Source organism: Belonocnema kinseyi, chromosome 3, assembly GCF_010883055.1.
Source record: "Belonocnema kinseyi isolate 2016_QV_RU_SX_M_011 chromosome 3, B_treatae_v1, whole genome shotgun sequence".
Lineage (NCBI taxonomy): Eukaryota > Metazoa > Arthropoda > Insecta > Hymenoptera > Cynipidae > Belonocnema > Belonocnema kinseyi.
Genome location: NC_046659.1, coordinates 55,661,745 through 55,683,462, shown reverse-complemented (window position 1 = coordinate 55,683,462; position 21,718 = coordinate 55,661,745). Strand labels below are relative to the sequence as shown.

General features: G+C 30.9%; 1 protein-coding gene across 1 annotated transcript; it reads right to left on the bottom strand.

Moving 5' to 3' along the window:
• Positions 1–7,645: 7,645 nt before the first annotated feature.
• LOC117169570 (phosphoenolpyruvate carboxykinase [GTP]-like) lies at positions 7,646–20,408 on the bottom strand. The gene is made up of 7 exons (XM_033356002.1): positions 19,855–20,408; positions 11,989–12,252; positions 10,993–11,177; positions 9,523–9,917; positions 9,042–9,389; positions 8,692–8,958; positions 7,646–8,600 (listed from the first exon to the last, which is right to left on the bottom strand). The coding sequence occupies exons 1-7, from the start codon at positions 20,133–20,135 to the stop codon at positions 8,142–8,144; spliced, it is 2,199 nt and encodes a 732-aa protein (XP_033211893.1). The 5' UTR covers positions 20,136–20,408; the 3' UTR covers positions 7,646–8,141.
• Between the last annotated feature and the right edge of the window lie 1,310 nt (positions 20,409–21,718).

Sequence of the window (21,718 nt, the reverse complement as noted above, 5' to 3'; positions counted from 1 at the left end):
ATTAGACGCAAAATTTCAATACGCAAAGCGTATGCGTTCCCGTGTAGAAAATCATCGGGTCAGTCTGACGTCCAGATAGGGCATTGTCTAGATCATCTAATCTAGGTGGTATTTTCGGGTCATAATAAGGTGCTAGCTAGCTCGCCGTGACAAAAGAATTTCGAAGTATCAAACCCAAATATTTTTTGCTCATTTCCAAAAATAGCTAGGTCATTTAAAAGTATCAAAAATCAAAAATGCACTGTAAAAAGAACGAATTTTTTTATCATCATCTATAGTCAGACGTTTCGGGCTCTGGTCGGGTGCTGGGTAGCCTATCAGGACCCACTATTTTTTAAAGTTTTAAATCCAAATATTTTTTGCACATTCCCAAAAATATCCAGGATTTTTGAAATTATAAAACATGTAAAATGTACATTAAATACAAGAAAGTTTCACTTTTACTCAGATATTCTGGCCCTGAATAATCCTGAGATAATTTTCTACACCGTAATATATTTTTATATTTTGCGACAAATAACTTATTTAACTTGGAAATAAGTGTCTTTAAATTGTGTAAATTATTACCTAAGAACAAGAAAATATGATCAAAGTAAAAGTCTCAGGAAAAATAAGAGAATGAAATAAACAAATGTTTGTACTCTTAACACTGATAAACGAAAAATTTTGAAAAAAAAAATTATTTGAACAATTTTTAATTGTTTCAACAGTAAAAAAGTGTTTGAAAAACTGAGGAAACATTAATAAACAATTAGATACATAAGAATATCCAAAGTTGCAGAGAAATGTATAATTAATAATATAATTATCATTTTGAAATTGATCTTCGAAACTTTGCGAGGTGGCGGCACCGCTCAGAGATTTTAGGGATCGCGTGACCAGTTATCAAAGTATCTAATCTCAAAACGGCGCATATGCAACTTTTTCAGCCGTGCTTAAAGGAAATCATTTTCAAATTGCGTATACATAAACATTTTATCACACACAGACTGCTTAAATACGTTTCTTCAGGCACAATTCGTAAGCAAGAAAAGTGCAAGTTTAGAGATGCATACAATTTCACTGTTGAACTGTTTTTCTTCAGCATAAATCGCATTTTGGTGACAACAGTACCATTTCATCTTCGTTAGCATAAAGTATAGTATTGTCTGACATGCTGAGAAGTAAGATAATTTATACATCCTGAAAAGGTGGTGAAACAAATCACCCCTATGCGTGAACACTGAACACGTGCCCGGTGTTTCGTTCACGTGTTCCTGAACCTTAAGCATGTATTTATTTTCCGGTGAAGCTTGGAATTACACCGGGAAGTGTTTTAACATTCAAAGTTATAGCTAATGCGCAAACTCGCCAGCAAAGCTGTGGAAAGTGTGTGAGTCAGATTGGTATTTATAATTCAAGAGAAATCCTCCTCCGGCCAAGGGACCGTCCCTTCATACTTACGTCCGTATGTCAATCCGTTATAATTTCTCCGTTAATAGAATCTGAGATTTCGCAGCGCATCGTGCATTGCATCCTAAGACTTTTCAATTCCGCTCCTCTCTTCTCGCAATCTTTAACATTTAAATTCTACCACTAGTGTTAGTAACCCCATAACAATATTTTCCAGATTCATTTCAATTAAATTCTCTAAATATAACATTTTCAAAAAAAGAAAACCCTAGAAGTTAGAATTTTTCAAGATACTGGATAGGAGCTTTTTTGCTGGCTGAAGACGGATAGAATGGAGACGAATTTGATGGAGCGGAGGAGAATCGAGAATTAAGAAATGCATTTCCTCCTATATCTTTCATCAAATTAATTATAACAATTAAACTTTGGAAATGTAGAGTGAATGTAACATTCAAATTTTGAAAAAAATTTTATTGAGTACAACTTTATCATAAGAACAATTTCACTCGTATTATGCAAATTTTGTTATAAAAAAATGATCATTCAGCGAATTTAATAATTGTGCAGGGGTTATCACTTGGCATTTTACACTAGCTATCAATTTAAAAAAAAAGGATCGAAACGAATACACTTACAAAAATGTTTCTTTGAATAAAAATAAAAAAATTTGTTTGATCTTGTATCAAAGATAGAATTTGTTTGATTCAAATAAAATTTCTTTGAGCTAAGCACTGGTGTATTTGAAACAAATAAATTTTATTTGAATCAAACAAATAGATATTAAATTCAATAAAAAATGTTGTTGACCCTATATCGAAGAAAAAATTTGTTTGATTCAAACATTTTTCAGGGTGTATAAAAAGTTCAAAGCAATCAAAAGCTTACCAAACATTATAAAAAACAAAAAATTAAAGTGAATTAAAAATAATTCAATATTTCAAGTCGACACATGTAGAACCTCCAGATCTAATCATATCAACTCCAATTTTAGTCAAGAATGCCCAAATAAAAATAAAATAAAAATTTAACAATAAGGAAAACAGTCAATCTCGGAAGCAAAAATATAAGCGTTATCTCTAGAAAAAACATTTCAGTGCAAATTTTAAAAAAAATTGCTCTCTGTGTTTAACCGATTTTTAACCGATTTTTCTGCATAAACTGCATGGAGAAAATTGATGTTTAAAGGGTCAGATAGTAGCACATAACATGCAGATATTCATGTTGAAAATATACTATCTTCTTTAAATGTTAGGAGTAAAAAAAAGTATGTTAAACTGAAATACATCGAGATGTTACATTTACTATACATTTATATAGTAAATCTAAGAACTCGGTCTATGAAATAGTTATTAAGAGGCTGTGTAGTAAATTTAATATACATGTATACTGATCAATTCTTAGAAGAACCAGGTAATTTCACTTTACACAAATTAAACATAATTTTGGCAGTAATGTTTAATTCTAAATAATCAAGAATTATATTTGTTTCTAGTTGAACATAAATTATACTGGGTTTCAAGTGGATAAGTTCAATTAAGTACATAATTAAGACACCTAACCTAAAAGCAGCAGTACTCACGTAAAAATTCTGACATTGGCAGTGAATTTTAATGTAAACCCCACCCGTACGTCGCACTTTTATTATAAATAAGAATTTAGTCGATGAATTGTAGGTTATTATTTTAGTTTTAAATATTTGACAAGATTTGAATACATCAAAGAACTTTCAACTTTTATGCACTCTATTTTACGATACATGTATATTATTTTACAAGATAATGGTATATTAAATTTACTACACGTATATGCATATTGCCTTCAATACATTTATAGCAAAATCGCTATAGAAATTTCTAACAGTGTGTGTAGAAAATTTTCGCGGAAATATTGGGCGCTAGGATAGACCATCCTTACCGCTAATATAAGATGGTCTATTATGGCTATGAGTAGAAGTGAAACGTTTTTGTATGGTGAAACGTTAGTCTAGATGAACTAATCTAGCGCTAATCAGTCGGTCCTAAGAAAATCTATTTTTAAATGCACTATTAGAAAAATCTGAATGAGGTTTAATATACATATGTGTGAGGCAAATATGCACCACTGCTACTGAAATGTAACATACATTGGTGCAGTGAATTTAATATGCATGTGTATTAAATTTAATACACAAGTCAGTATAGCAATGTGATTGAAAACTCAACCTGCTTTCATTTCTTTAAATCTTGTCAAATATTTTCAATGAAATTAATAATCTAGAATTCGTAGACTCAGTTGTTATTTATCATGAAAGTGCAATGTACGGGTAAAATTTTTCCTAATTTTGCTCTAAATTGTCCAAGTTTAAGGGGAATATAATTAATTGCAGGTTAAGTCTGTTATTTATTTGCTTAATTGAAGTTTTCAACTTGAAATCCAATTTTATTTTTGGTTAACAGGAAGAGGGTATCATGGTTTATTATTTAGAATCGAAAATTCCAGCTAAACTTGTTTTGAATTGATATAAAATGAAATTGTATGATTTTTCTTGTGATTAATTAACATGAATGTATATGAAATTTAATATACGCGCTCTTCATGGCGATTTCATACACATCATATATTAATTTTAAACCACATGGGTATATTAAATTTAATATTATTTTTAAGAGTGTAGTTGATGTTAAAACTTATTTTAAAGACTGTCTAGATGATGAGAAAAATACTTTTTGTTTTAAAGTATATTTTTCATTTTTTATACTTTTAAACACCCGGGGTATTTTTTAAAGTTCATTTTTTATTTGTTATACCCTTAAACATCCTGGATCTTTTAGGAAATGCATAAAAAAATGATTTAAATAAGACATTTCGAAATTTCTTTGTCCTGGCGGGCTAGCCAGCACCAAATCAGGGCCTAAAAAGACCGACTAGATGATAAGGAACTTTTTTTTCAATGCTCATTTTTCTGTGGAGTATATGTCTTAAAATGTAATTCGACGGTTCCACTGTAGAGTACTTTAGTTCTGGTTCCATTCGTATACCGCTTCATGTTTTTAAAATTCAGAAATACTGTAAAAAATAGTAAAAACGGTATTTCTAAATAGCTTAAATTTTTACCTCAATATTGTTAATAAACATTTGCCAATAAACATGTTATAATTATAAGCAATGCCTTTTCCTCATGGTGAACCGTTTTTATTATTACTCCAAGTAATCAATAAAATAAACACTAAAACACTAAATTTGCCTAGAAGTATCATTCTAAGAGATTAGAAAGCTCTTTTATTTAAATATTACCACATTTATAAATGTTTCATATATTTGATATGCTTTTCTCCAACAACTTGTGGGTTATGTCATTCTATTCGCCAATGTACCGAAATTCACAAAAATGTGGTAGAAAATTAATTACACAGAGTTACAAGATTAGTTAGATTCATTTACTTTTTTATTGTAAAGAAAAGTGTATAAGTACTTTATACAGGGAACGAACACCTATCAAATATTAAGGGCATGTACCAGACTGTCACGTGACTAGTTATTTTAAACGAACTTACTCATAAAGTAACAATTTTTTAAATTAATTTTCCATACCTGGCAGACGTTCTTATTGTTTTCCTTTACTTCGTTCGTTTAAAAGAATTGGTCACGTGACAGTCTGGTACATGCCCTTAACCTCAAATTCAGGAAGCAACACGTGATCATGCGTAATCACGTGGTAATTGTAATATAAGTCGCAGGGAGTTAAGCTCATGTGTCGATCATATATTTTGAAATATTAATTATCAGTAATATAAAGATACACATACGCAACCTCAATTAATGAAAAAGTTGTAAAATTTAATTTTTAAATATAATGGACCATACTGAAACCCTTAATCTTCGCATATTTCACACTGCTTTCAATCATTATTTCATATATGTATGTTTACAGCCCTGCTTCTACGTTTCTCCACTTGAGTTAGAGCAGTCCAACTGTAAAATTTAAAAAGTACCAAATGTCGTTTTGCCAATTATATTCTCCTTTAATATCGCACAGAATTGTATAATATTTTACCAGATGACATAAAATCCTTTATTTATTCATGCTAACATAAAAACTCAAAATGTGAAAAAATGACTTGGAGCGGGAAACGAGCAGAATGCGAGTTGGAGCTTTATGCGGACTGAATCAGAACTGGAGCTCTCTGAGGTGGAGCCTTCGAATTTTCCTTTCTTTTAAAAAATTATAAATCCTACAGATGCTGAGATATCTACCTGAAAATATGTCAATTTTACAGAATATTTTTGTATGAATACTGTACTTTTTTTTGAAAAAATTTGTTTAAACAATCAACGACCGACTTTGCAAAAAAGTTCTCTGGATATTCATAATTAAGGCACATTTATTTAAATAAAGTGTACAAATAATCGATTTTCCACGACACTAGAAGTAAATAATATTAGTTACTAAAAAAAATAGCGTTAGAGAATTTACGAAGCTGCAGTGTTGGATTGAACTATTTTAGTTCAGATTTTTTCAAATTATCATATTTTCAACAATTATTTAATTCAACCGTGCCGGTTTAATCTAAATCGTGTATAAATTAAATTTTTTAATATTCATCAACTCAAATGTAAATGTGTCAAATTTAAAATTGTCCTGTTATGAACTAATTTATTTTCATATAATTTCAATCATGAAATAACGATTAAAATTCTTGAAATATTAATGTTTAAATAAATTCAATTCTAACTTATTTAATGTCAATGGTATGTAAGGTTTAACATTTTTAGAATTGCGGACACATACAATTTCAAGACCTAACTTTTTTTTTAAGTATAAATTAGAGACTTGTCAGTATCATAAGTTTCCCATTCAAAGTTTGAGTTTTTTACATTTTTTCAACACTAAAATTGTTGAATTTTGATCTAATTGTGGACGCTTACAATTAGAATTATACTTTGCATCTAAACCATTTCACTTAAAAAATTTCAAATTTACACGTTTTTTTAAATTATTCAATTAAAAGACTGAATAAAACGCAATTTGAAAGCGACTAATTTTAAAATGTTGTATTTTTAATGTTTTACTTTACAAGTAAATAACACTATTTGACAAAGAAAAGTAACATTTAGAGTATTAGTAAAACATTTTTTAAGTTTGGAAAGAATATCTGCAATTGTTAAATACTTGTCAAAATCCTATAATGACCATCGAATTTTTTTAATAATCTAATATTTCAGCATCATTCATCCATGTAGTTTAAATTCTTTGAAAGTTTAAAACATCCGAAGACATTTAAATACTACATTTAAGGGCAAAAATGTCAAAATATTAAGTTTTTACTGATATTGGTGTGATAAAGCGAGAAAGTATGATTTTTCAAGAAAATTCAATCTCGTTAAAAAGTGGATTTAGGATTGTTTAGCTTTCCCCGATGCAATTACAATATTCTAGATTTTTCCAAAACTTTGTTGGCCTTAAAAATGTACTAAAAGTTATAAATTTAAACAATTTTAATGTGAAACGGTAAATTTTGTGTATGCTCAGACAGAAGCACTATGTGACATCTTGTGTTTGCCCTAGGTACTAAAGTATAATTTCTCACTTGTAAGATAATCTATCAACAATAGATTTAAAAAACTAGAGATAAATCATTGCAGATTGTGTTACTTACAATTAATAACAAATATAATAAAACAGGATCAACGAATCCTTTATATAATCAATGTTTATTGTGATTCGTATCACATAAGACTTGAAATATTAGTTTTCTACATTATCGGCGGATATTTTACCAACGCTCCATGTCAGTGATTTGCAGTCGATCCTGAATGTCCATAAGTAGATAAATCCCGCAATTAACAGACATACAATATTTATAAAAAAATTAATTGTATACACTTTCTAAGGTTGTTCGGAAATAATGCAAATTATGCAATACAAAGTTTCGCCAGCTTCACAAATGTGAAAATTATACAGTTTATTATATACAATTTAAAGTTTCACTTATTTCACGAATTGTACTTTATATTATTCAAATATTCAAAATTTGTTCAATTGTAAAGTTCTTATAACACTTATTACACTAATTTCCTCTATAAAATAATATAACTACAATAAATAATATGATAAACTATGTCAATATTACATTTTTCATTGCCATCAAATTCATTAAATAATTTATATATCTGTTTTCTCAGTAAATGATATAATATAATACAAAATTAAAGCGTCACAGGAAGAGGAAACAGACGGTATTGTTAAGATAAGGAAAATAATATATCTCATAAGAACGATAAAAAAGCACAACTTTTTATTTGTCATTTTTCTGGAAGCATGACAATGTCTACTTTGTATCAACGTAATTACTCAAGCGTAAATACATTCTCACGATTAACATGAATCTTTTTCTTAAATGCACTCCCAGCACAAAAATGAGAAATCGCCGCACACGTGCGACGCTAAAAAGGAATGCATATTAATTCATTTGGAATGTACTCTAGAAATTACAAATATGTTATATTTTATAATACTATGTACACATTCGCGCGACGTCGTTTAAAATTATGCAAGAAAAATCTGCTACCTATATCACAATAATCTATACATTTGAAAATAAAAATAAGATTGAGTACAAAATTCTGAAAAGTGAAGCAAATTTTTCTCCTCCATCAATAATCTGATAAAAGAAGAAATTAATACTCATAAAAAAGTTGTTAAAAATGCCAATAACAACTTAAAAATAATAAATTTTGCTTCACTCTAATCTCATCGAAAATCTAGAATTTTATAGTTTAGCAACGTTTTTCGAGAGATTTTCCAACTGTAACATTATGGGTTTTGGGAGATCTTCTCCGACCTGGAAGTCGAGATATTCTTTCAAATCTGCAGCTTCTTTTTGCCAGAAATCTTTGGGTAACTTGAAGAGCTCTTCCATGTCGATATTCTCATTAATTCCTTCTAAATTGATAGAGTTGGGCTTTGGAACGAAACCGACGACGGAGTCCTTTGCGATGTCTTCTCCGTCTATCCTCCGCAAAATCCAGTCAAGAACGCGAGAGTTTTCACCAAATCCGGGCCACAAGAATTTTCCATTCTTTCCCTTTCTGAACCAGTTGACGTGGAAAATAGCTGGGAGTTTCGCGTTTTGTACTTCCTGCATACTCAGCCAGTGCTTAATGTAGTGACCGAAGTTGTAACCGAAGAAGGGCCTCATTGCGAAGGGGTCGTTCATTATTACCTTGCCCTGGAAATAAGTTATCAGAAAGCAATAAGAAAAAGGATCATTGATAAAAATAGAAAGAAGAAGCGTGTCAATTCTCAATATTGAAACTGACCTTGAATTCTGCAGCAGCCGTGGCTTCTGACCTCATAGTAGCTCCTATGAAGACACCATGTTCCCAATTTCTAGCCTGATAAACCAAAGGAACACCTTCAGGCCTTCTACCTCCGAAGAGAATAGCATCAATTGGAACACCCTCTGGATTTTCCCACTCAGGATCGATTATGGGACACTGATTAGCTGGAGTACAGAAACGTGAATTGGGATGAGCTGCTGGAGTTTTAGATCCAATAGACCAGTTGTTTCCATGCCAATCTGTGATCTGTAAATAAATATGAGGACATAAATGTATTGTTGTTATTCTTTAATTATTGTATTTTATTATTAAACATTAATTTGTAATACCTCAACGTCTTCGGGAACTTCTTTCTCCATTCCTTCCCAGAAAACTCCACCCTCACTAGTCTTGGCTACATTTGTGAAGATTGTGTTTTTGAAGATGGTCTTCATAGCATTGGGATTTGTTGCCATACTGGTGCCAGGAGCAACACCAAAGAATCCGTTTTCTGGGTTAATTGCTCGGAGAACTCCATTCTTGTCGAATTTCATCCAGGCAATATCATCACCAACACATTCAATCTTATAGCCAGGAAGAGTTGGCTGCATCATTGCTAGATTGGTCTTACCACATGCACTTGGAAAAGCAGCAGCGACGTAGCGCTTCTTTCCTTTTGGAGTTGTGATTCCAAGAATCTGAAAGCAGCGGAATTTTTCAATTATGCATTTTACAGATAGAGCATTGAAGTTATTAATCACTCAATCCATTAGCAATATCCTTACGGAACAGATAAATTATTCTTTTGGAATTGTAGTAAAATATACGTACCAACATGTGTTCAGCAAGCCAGCCTTCATCCCTAGCAATGGTGGATCCTATCCTAAGTGCGAAGCACTTCTTTCCTAACAGAGAATTTCCACCATATCCACTTCCGTAGGACACAATTTCGTTTTTAGCTGGCTTGTGAAGAATGATAGTTCTTTCAGGATCACATGGCCAGGAGAGATTCACATTCACCTTTGAATCTGATTTTGGCATTCCAACGGAATGAAGACACTTGACGAAATCATCTTTCCCTAGAACATCCAAAACCTGAGAACCCATTCTGGTCATAATCCTCATAGAGCAGACGACGTAGGCAGAGTCGGTTATTTCGATGCCAATTTTGGATAGCGGAGATCCCATGGGTCCCATACTGAATGGTATCACGTACATAGTTCGACCTTAATTTAAAAAAATTATTAATCAATAGAGATTACCATAATTTTCTGAAGTGTTAGGATGAAATTATTTAAGAATTTGTCAACGAAATAATTTATGAAGTTTTATAAGTACATCTTATCGTTTTGGGTTATTTAACATAAAATAGGTAAATATTAAATCTCTCAGTAGGGAGAATCCTCTGAGACAAAAAACTACATGCTTCGTTATCACTTGAACCCAATGGTCTTGTTTACTCGAGAGAAGAGTCAGACAATGATCTCCGTACGTATATCTTTTCAAAACAGAGATGAGAAATGCACGCCTCGTCAGAATTAAACATTACAAATTTCAGAGAAGTTTTCGTTTCCATTTTTTAAAACGTAGTAAATCTTAAATAGTTAATCACTGCCGAATATAATTCATTTGTTAACAAATAATAGATGAATTTATGTACGCTAAAGGACCATCAACAAATTCATTTCTAATTTGAATCACCAGGGTTGATAATAATATTTGTCATTGAAGGCAAGATATTTCCCTTAAATTACATAGGGAAACCCCAGTTTTTCAAAGCATTAGATTTTAAGCAACAAATGTATAATTAAGGATTACGCAACTCAATGTTTCACTCAATAAACCTATTTTTCGGATTAAAGAGACAGCTAATCAGAGCTTAGTGATCATTTTTGTATAAAAAAATTTCCTATTGTTGTTTTTGTATGGAATAACAATAGTGGTTAATTATTTTCGAGCATCTTATTCTTTAAGAGGTTAATAAAAAAATATTTAAACAAATTTGGTCCACTAAGGCCAGATAATACTTAACCGATTCCTATCTTACCGACATTTTTTCGCGACTTACCTTCGCAGGAAAATTTTGCAAAATTTTAGAAATAAAATAAAATTAAGTAAGTATTACATGCCCTAAACTCATAAAAAAATGAGTTTCGTTTCTGGGATTATTGTGATATTGAAGTCACAGCGATTATTATCATCGGGTTGGCGCTTGGATCATCCTAACTCTTATAAATCTGTTATAATTCTTGCTCAAATGTGTATATTCTCTGAACATGTAATTGCAGCTTCATGATTTACCTTTCATGCATCCTGGAAAGCGATCCATTACAGCCTGGTCCATATCGTCAGGTGAGATCCAGTTTCCGAGCGTTCCCTTGACTCCACTTCGAGGCGTGGGAATAGTTTCATTTTTAGAATTTGTGCAGATAAAGGTACGACTTTCGACTCGGGCAACATCCGCTGGATTAGTTTTTGCCAACCAGCTATAGAAAGAGAAAATAGTTTCATTATCGAACCTGGACTAGTCACGGCAAACGTAATATCAAAGTTATGAATCATTTGTCATGGTACAATGTCACTTTATCAGTGATACAGTTATTGACTGTGACGCCGTGAAATTAATACAATGATCCTACTTCTAATTTGCTTCGTTCCAAAAGGTACATAGAAAGTAACATACTAACCTAAATAATAAATAAATATTTATATATTATAATATAATTAATAGCAACGCACTTTTCTAAAATTTTAATTGATTGTTTTTATGAAATATTAACATATAGAATGCAAATATTTCATTTTATTCTTTGAGAATGTTATTCATTTACTAGTGGTCAAAGATAGCTAACTCGTTTTTTAAACTACAAATTATTTTTTGCATTAAACAATTGAACAGGTGGGTTATTATTTTAATTTCGAAAGAGTTCAAAGACCAGTTGTGGCGTTGATACGAACGAAATTCTTTCGGCATAACTTGTATTTTCGTGATAACTGTAATGGCTCGTGTAAAGCCGCGGTCGTCGTTCTATCCATTCTGATATAGGCCTCATGTTGTTGTTTGTTTGAATTCATTAAAGGAGGCATTCAATAATATTAATCAAACTTTTTGTAATTACACAATTTATCATACATTTTGGAAAATAGTTTTAAGAATCTAGGCTAAAGAAGAAAGTTATATCAACCTAGTGAGTGAAACTTGGGGTAATGTGAACTATCCAGTATCCAGTTTCACTTTCAATATGGTTGCATCTAAATTGTGAGTTATTTCCGAATAAAAAAGAGAAAAATACTAACCAGTTGATGTATTTTGGTAAAGGCTCGATGGTTCCTTTTTTCACTAGAAGCTTAATGAGTTGATTGTTTTCAGCTTCACTTCCATCACAGATATAAACGTCATCAGGTTGACATAATTTGACACATTCTTCAATATAAGAGCGAACTTTTGGTGCTAGAGGGGTATTAAGATGGCTGATTACGTGTGTATTTCCTATTATATCATAGTATTCATTCTTTGATTTAGAGTTTTTAGCTGCATGGGTCATCAAGAAATTGGCAAATCTGAAGAAAAACGAAAAAATGTGTTATTAGATTCTAAAAATAGTACATCAGCTTTAAGAAAAAATAAGGACGTCCACAAATAAAAACAAGCTATTATAATATTCGTTTCAAGTTTAATATAAATAATTATAATTGGCGAAGAAACCTTATATACCTTTAAGTGTGAATTAAAAAATGTTCCATTTTCAAAATAAAAAGGATTTAAACAATCTCACGTATATAACAATCACGTATTGAGCAATGAATAATTTAAATAATTAATAATCGTTTACTAACACATATAAACATATTTTATAACAATTTTATTTTTCAAGATTAAAAGTTGTATTATGAAAATTTATCATAACACTGGCACATCAAAAAAAGTTTGCGGAGCCAAAAAAACCACCTTTTAGCATTATAGTATTGATCTAGCATAGTCCAAATCTGCATTGAATGGAATTTTGTGTTTTCCATATTTTTTTTTAATTCGAGTTTGAATTTCTAGTTCAGGTCAGATTATGCCAACTAGGCCACCATAAATGGAATTTCGTTTTTTCTGTTGAGAAATGAATGTTATAAAAGTCCTTATGTTTGAAAAGATTTCGTTAGGTGTTGGTCGCAAACAATTTTTGTTACAAATTTAATAACAATGAAAATATAATGTTACAACATTATCAACATTTTTTGCGTGGACGGCTAAACATATTTTGATGATTCTTAAGTTGACAATTTTTGTTTAAAAACGTACATTCCAGAAATGTTCCTCCCAGATATAAAAACCATAAATTTTGTTGAAAAAATATAAATTGTTTATAAACGAATTAAACATTTTTTTCGAAAGAGACAATTTTGTTGCACGATATTTTACATTTTTTTTTAAATAGAAAGGAAATATTAAGTAATTTCTCTTATTTCACAGTATGTACATTTTTTAGTGCGACGCTCAAAGGCTTAGGGCATGTTGTGCATCCTTAGGATTCGATGAATAAACATTTTATTTCCTTGATTCACATATTGACTAATTAGAAAATTTGGGTAACTACTTTGAAGAACAGGGCGAATGGTTTCATAAAGACATCCGATAAATGGAACGTACGTTTCAACAAAAATGGAATATGAACATAATGACGGACTATTGTTGGAACCTCAAAACAGATTTACTTGCAAAAGGAATAAAAAGAAATTTACAAGACAGGTAATTTGGGAACAAAAGAATACGACATTTAAGAAAATCTCTCTACATAAAGAATGTAAAATAACTTGAAAAAATTCCTTGAAGCGAATGAAGTAAAATTTGTTTGTAAAAAATTTGGTAATTCTTTCAAAAAATTCAATTTTTTTTATATTTGAAAGGAAATTTTTTGGAATGCACATTATTAAACAAAGATTTCAACGTAAGAATCGTAAAAGTCTGCTTAGCCGCTTACTAGAAAAATATTGATCACTTTAATCATTAAATTTATACGGTTAATAATTTTTGCAATCAAATTTTGTTTGCGACCAAAATCTGGGGAAATCTTTTGGAACATTAAGAGCTAATAAAAAATTAGTTTTAGAACGAAAAAAAACGACTTTCTATTTTTGTTGGCCTACTTTGGATAATTTGACCTCAATTAAAAGTTCAAACTCGAATAAAAAAAACTGCTTCGAGCTCGATAATACTTATCTTGCGCTTCCCGCTCGATAATGTATTTACCTCGCACTGCGCGCTCGATCTTTGTACTTTCTCCAGATTTGTGCGCAGATCTTTTAAAATTAAATATCAAAGCATCGACAAATGTAATTTAGTGATTGTGAATTCTCTTTTGTTAAAGCTCCTCCGACGTTAACAAACACATTCTCATCATGTGTTTTATGCTTTGCACTCAATTTTGTCAAAAATGCGAACTTTTCTACATATCAAATGTATTTTATATTTATTTTTCTACCTCGGCCTGGGGCTGCTTATTCAGATATTGCAAAATTAAGTACAAACTTTATTTATTATGATGACTTTAATATTTGCTCCTTACTTTGCACTATTTTTTATTGTCAGCAAATGTTGAAAAATGTATATCATTTCAATAAATGTATATTATTACAATATGCATTATATGCAATGGTACCGAAGCAGAAGTATTTTCATTATCTTGTTTTTATAATTAAATACAAGTGCGCATCCTGTAAAAAAACAATGTTGTTATTATAGATTTTATTGTAACTTGTGTCGTTTTTCCATAAATTGGACTTGTTTAGTTTCAATGCTTTTTTTACGATTGGAGAAAATTTGTAGATATAATCTAGGTGAAAATGATTTTTAAATAAAATGTTATTGTACTCTCTAAATTTAAATTAGTGAAATGCCGCTGATTGTCAGTGAGATTACAATGATAGAAATAGCTGAAAAGAGGTCACTGACAATCAGTAAAAATTGACTCATTCATTCAGTGAAAAAACACTTTTGGCAGCACTGTACCATGTCAATATTTAGCAGTGATAATAAAATAATATTTTAGTAGATTCAATCAAATAATCATATTAAAACTTAAAACCCATAAATATGATGAAATATTTAAAAAGTTGAAAAGTTTCGATGCTCTTAAATGACAAATAATATTACCTATTATTTTACGTTAAGTAAATGCTTTTTATACGAGATAGAGTATATTTTTTCCGCAGTTAATTCAGCAAACTTGAAGCCCAAAGATTTAAACATTGATTCCATTAAGAAATTATTTTTGCTACTTTAAAAGAGTAACAACAACGCATAATACCAAATCTTATAGGCCGAAATCACTGATTAATCCGTGACATTTTTAGCTACTATTTCAATTAGTGAATTATTCATTGATTCATATTTAGAGAGTAGCTTGCGTCGTTTTTCTAAAAAGTTCTTTTTCTTTATTTTGAATGTATTTTTATAACAAAACTTTGTAACAAAATTGTCATTTTTTCCAAAATTTAATTTTGTAATTGTTAAGGTTATTTTTTACGATCGAGACAAAAACTGCGTATCGTATCAAAAAATAATTAATAAAGCATTTATAGCTTTTTTTGGATGAACAAATTATGTCTTGTTATTTTTTTTGTAGCTTGTGTGCTTCGTCCAAAAATTTTATTTTATAATTTTAATGCTGTTTTTTACGAATAAATCAAAAACTGCGCGTTCCATAAACAATCACAAATTTGTAGATGTTTTTCCCCAGGCGGAAATATTATGTATAGTTTATACATAGTGTGAAGTTTTATATATAATATTCATTTGTTTTATACAAAAAATGTATAAAACAAATAAATTTTTTATATGATACTTCACACTATGCATAATGTTTCCACCAGGGTCGAATACACAATTTTCATCGAATAATCTTTTTTCGTATGTTTTATAGTTGAACCGAAAGGTGGAATTTTTTATTTTTCTATATTGTTTTGTGAGATCAAAATTTTCGATTTTTCAAGAAAATTCAAAAACTTATAATGATAATCTTATACACGGTTTTCAAAAAGCAAAGTTTTTCTTCTTCGGACGAGAAAAGTTATTCCAATAATTCTTCTTCTTTTTGAATACTACGAACACTCGTGCATAGAATTTTCAAATTCTAAACAGTCGTCTAAAAATTTTTGAAAATGCTGTAACTTTTTGAATTTTTATTAAAACTGACTGTCTAACGAACTTATGACCTTCGGTTTAGGGCACTTAAAAAGTATAACAGAGGCCAATCCAATCTGTCAATTCTTTCGAAAATTATTGTGCTAACAGAATAAAAATCTACAGACACACAGACAAAAATATTCACAAAAACTTGATTTTCGGGTTCAGAAGGTCTCAAAATGTGGAAATTTGACAAAAACGGGCGGGAGCCAAGTTTCACACAAATCTAATACCCTCTTTGATAATGATAGTTTAAAAAGCTGGTAAGAAGAAAATACTAATCAATACAGATTTTGACTATGCTAGATCAATACTACAATGTTATATAGGTCGATTTGTTGGCTCTGCATACTTTTTTTGTGTGTCTATAATTTATCAATGATCAAGAAAACGAAAGGTTTAGTTTATAATTATCTAGTGCATGAAAATAAAAACCCAAGCACTTAGATTAATGTTTTATTTTTTAGTACCAGTTCTATATTTAGAACAATATTTATAGCAAATGTTTTCAAATTCTAATTACAAATTTCATTACATACTACATAAACTGGTTGAAAATTACTGTTCACTGAAGTTCAAAATGAAGAAAATGTATTTTTGAAACAAAATTATAGATCTGAAAGTTTGAATGTTAAAAAGTAATCAATAAAAATATGTGTCTGAACGGAAGGAAACAATAAAATAATAGATTTAATCAATTTTTTACTAATTGGTTGATTTATTATTACTAATTAAATATTTCATAGTATCAATTCAAAAAAACTTATAATATAAAACACGTATCACCGACAAAAAATGAATGTAATCTTATAAAAGTTTAGTTTTCCAGAATATAAATAAATTCTATTAGTAATATTCTTGCGTTCATTTTAAGGCCAAAACTCCATAATAGTAGTAGGAGATACCGCTCTACAATAGATAATAAACGTACAGTGGATAATTTTTTATTTAAAATACTAATGTATGCAAAGTAGTTAATTTAATTCAATGAATACTTAAGGCACTGTATATGTTAATAAATTAAAATGATTTATTTTAGGTATATTTGTGCTTCTAATTCAGGACAATTTACTGTAGGTTTATTATCTACTGTAGGGTGACTTCCCCTATGTTTCTAACATATTAAGATAATTCAGAAAAATTAAGATAGAAAAAGTAACACTTGGAGCCAAAAATCGTAAGAAATCAGAATAAAAAAAATGTCGAAAAACAAATGTACTAAACGTTTTGTCTAGTATTATGCAGAATTTTCCTTACAGCTCACAACAGTCCAGATTACAGAAATTTCCATACTATTAGCCAATACTGAAGCTTAACAGAGAGCGTATTTAAAAAATATTTAATAGAAACTGAATGATTATTAATTACATAATTTCGATTGACAAGCAGTTCGAAAAAGCTCAACATCGCTCAAACTGTAATAACATCTTAAAACATTCATTAAAAACACTCTCTAAATCTGAATTTAAAATTTATAAAACATATTTTTGAATGTTTCTTTTATATCTTCTAATAACAATAAAAATCTTCTAATAACAATAAAAAGGGTTTCTTAACAATTCATTCAAAATTCCTTAATTTATTTACAATTATTGAATACATAATTTATCCAGTGATTCCAAAAATAGTTGAATAAACTGTGTACATTTTATGCTTATTTGTATTGAAATTTTATAGATTTAATATATAATGCATGTTATTCGACTTTTATGATTGGAATTAATGAAGGCTCATACAAAGTGAATCCGACATGCTGAAACTGAAGCCTACACTTTGTACTTTAATTTCTAGAAAAGTTATAATTTAATGTCAGTGATTTACATTATAATAATGGTTTGTTTATAGCGATATATAAGTTGAAAGGAATATAAATATTCAGAATACACGCACATTTGGATTTTTCAAAAATTTATCATATTAACAAAATATTTTAGTAATAGTCCCGTTATATATAAATATTTGTCTCGTATCAAACCGTTTAAAGGCAGTTAATTAAATACCTTTAATTTATTCTCGCGACTGTAGGTTCTCGCGCTTCGCGCTCAGTGATACATTAATCTCGCGCTTCGCGCTCGACAATCTATTTACCTCACGCTACGCTCTCGAACTTTGTACATTGACTTTTTAAAACTGAAGGTAAAATCATCGACAACAGTGATTTGGCAATTGTGAATTCTCTTTTGTTAAAGCTCCATCGGCCTCAACGAACACATTCTCATCAAGTATCTCGTGCTTCGCACTCGAGTTTATCCGTGAAATTTTATATCATTCCCACAAATGTATATTATTATAACTCAAAACTTACATTTGTATTAAAACAGACGTACTTTCATTGGCCCGTTTGAAAAAAATGCGAATTCTTTTAAAAAATTTTTGTTGGTAAATATTTTATTGCAACTTTAATCATTTTTCCGTAAACTGAATTATATATATATAGAGGAGAGTACTTGAATATGAGATATTCTCGTAATATGAGAAAGCGGGGTATCAGCTAAACTGAGAGATCCACTCTGTTGGTTCTATCACTAACTTGAAGCTCTTGAAGAAAGAGTAATTTCGTGGTATAGTCCATTTTTCATTGGGCTTCTAAAGATTATAGGTGAACTTTTTGTTAAATCGATGGTGGTCGAGTTCTTGGAAGGAAATTCTTGAAACCCTATTTCTTATTCATTAAATATGTATTTAGCAGTAAAGTTTGTCTGGAGTGATGGGGATTGAATAACTAAGTAGGAAAATATCGATAGTGTTGAAGTTTTTTATTTTACAGGTTAGACATAGTAAGTGCATAGTTGCACGGTGTGATTCTCATAATATGAGATACCTGTAGTTTTTATAATACTGTGGCTGCGCGGGGGAAATTGGTTGCAAAAGTGTGTGTGACTACTGCAAAAACTAAATATATCTAAATAGCAGTAAATTTATACTTCGGAAACATAGAATCAAGTTTTTCATTAAAAATAATACTTGCTAAATTAAAACTTTTTTCAATGAACCCACAAAAAAAGTGTTTGGGGATGTCTGTTAGCATGTTCGCTATCATTTCCCAAATGCTTAAGACAAAATATTTATTATTCAAGAAAAAAAGCCGGGGGAACCTAAAACTGGTACAATCGTACTTTTTGGATTTTTCATTATTTTGTATGCTGTCAAAATTTGAATTTTGGATTTTTCAAAAAAATTCAAAAAGTTGTTATGATAATCTTGTAGGGAATTCAAATAGCAACATTTTTCATTTCTTGTCTTTTTGTCATATCGTGCGTTGTTTGGCATAATATGTTCATTTTCGTGTGTTTTTTTTTAATTTTGTAAATGCTATAACTTTGGTAATTTTTGATTTTATGAAAAAAGTCTTGAGGATAAATTGTTCGACTTTTTGAATACTATGAATAACCGAACAGAGAATTTTTGAATTAAAAGAAAGTAGTCTCAAAAGTATTCAAAATGTGCCCACTTTTTAATTTTTATCCAAAGTGTCTGGATAATCTAATAGATTAATTTTTTCAAAAGTATCGTTTTCACAGGCAGACATACAGACACATTCGTAAAAACCTGTTTTTAGGATTCAGGGGGTCTCAAAACGTGAACATTTGACAAAAACTGAGGGGGGGGGGTCAAATTTTACACAAATCTAATACTTTCACCGATGAGAATGTAAAAAAACACTGTAGAATATGGTAATCGATTATTGGTTTCACTTGGTTTTAGTATTATAAAAAACACCCCAATTTTCCACCTTAGGGAAATGGAAGAACTCATCATATTAAAATAATGTAAATTTTTAATCAGTAGGATTCACATGAACATCCTGATTTCTCCGATTAGCCGAACCCCTTTCAGGATTACCCGCACTGTAATTATCCTCGTCTCCAGCAACTTCATCAAGCTTCAACGGAAGCTGTGCCAGACGCTCACATTAGGCTTCCGGTGGAATTTCATTTTGAAATGATAAAAGGGAATCACCAGCAATCTCAAAAGAAAAACAAACTTACTGTGGATAGAGTGAGTCAATCGAGGCCGGCATCCTGGCCACCTTCTCAAATCTAATTCTTCCAGCAAGTATCGAAAACCCCGATGTCTTGTTACTCCTCACAATGTTGGAACCAGGTTCACAAATGTATCTTGTACATTGAATAAATCCAAGAAAATTTGAATTCACTATTCCGGAAAACTTCCTAGCCCCGATTTTAGGTATGGGGTACTTCGTGAAACTCGAACAGCGTGCATTCCCCGTTAGATGGAATCCCGTTACTATCCATCTGATCGTTGGCATATTTTATCGAAAAGTAGTCGCAGCTTTTATACTATTCAAGGGCTATGACAACCCCCGGAAATGCAGTCAGTTGATTGGCTAGACTTTTTGCTCTTTGGACTTCCGGCAGTAGTGGGGGCGAAAATACGGTCACCTCTTTGGAGTGTTGATAGTTATGCTAGTCTGCGTTAGTTGAATCTGAACTGAACGGAGGTGCAGATCTTGGGTGATGAATGATCAATGTTTGAAGATTTCTGATTAATTGTAATTGACTCCAGATGAAAACTGGGAGTGTCACGGATAGAGATCTTGAACGCACTGGGTAGGATTGAAAGCGACAGTGCGGCTGCAATAGTTACCGCGAGAAAAAAGGGGACTGACTTGACGGCTGTTTTAATCGACCTTTTGCAGTAAATCAAGTTCGCCGCATAGGCTCCGGTTTTATACAAGTCCGTTACAGTGAGACTCTTCGTCTTCTATTTTTCGACACTTGGTTTACGCGCTATCTAGCACGCGCATTTGTAGAGTGTTATTTACGCGCGGATGTATCGGGTAGACTGATCCAAATGTCGCTGATGCACTTATCAGCCAGAGCGAGACTATCTTGTTTCTTTTTTTGGGCGGGTCAAAACCTTCCCTAATTATGACGTTGGATGCTCTTGAGGTTTCTCCATACTCCATACAATTCGTTTAATAAGGACACTAGGCGCTTTCATAATAGCTTTCTTTTGGCGTGTGGGTGAATATCGTGTCGATAGAATAGATAATGTAAAGAGAAGTAAGGTCGATGCGCCAGTAATCATCACCTTAAGCCAAATTAGACATTAAAGATGAGAAAGGAGAGGAGGAAAGCGTTTTTTTTTCAGATTGCAATGGAAACATTTTATGGTGTTTTTGTCCAAATTTGGTCTTTAGATTCTTGATTTTATTTTCATGAATTCTTCACATTTAAAACACAATTCTTATTTTTACAAAGGGCTTAGTCGATTAAAGCAGATATAGAAAAACTCCATTTTTATCACCAAACATGATATTTGTTTGGAGTCAATTTTGATTCACGATTAAAATTCAAATTATGCAAATGCGTAAGATATCTTCATGCACGCAACTACGTATTAAGACAAGAAAAGAATACTAATTCATAAAAGGATATTTAAACTTATCAAAAATAACATTTTACATCACACGCGGAAAGAGCGAGTCTTATTATACGAAAAGTACTGGGCCATCTGGCGATACCCAGTGGGCACACAATTCGGCGCCGTCTTTACGATATCTTTAAGACAATTTTACGATATACTATGTCCATGTCGTTAAGGTGTCTTTACGATGTCGTAAAGACGTCCCCAAATTTTGTGCCCAATAGGTAACTAATGCAGTGATGATTACCAGTGCATCTACCTAAGATTAGGGTTATTTTCACAAAATATATAATCTCCGAAGCAACTTAATAAACAATTAACTAAATAACATTAAGAAAATGAAATTTTCGTTCAAACTGACGCATGAAATTGATGCGTACCGAACGGCATCCAAACATTCACTGTGTTCCCACTCGGACCTCAACTAGCTTGCAAGGGCAATAAAATTTACTTTCTGTCAAA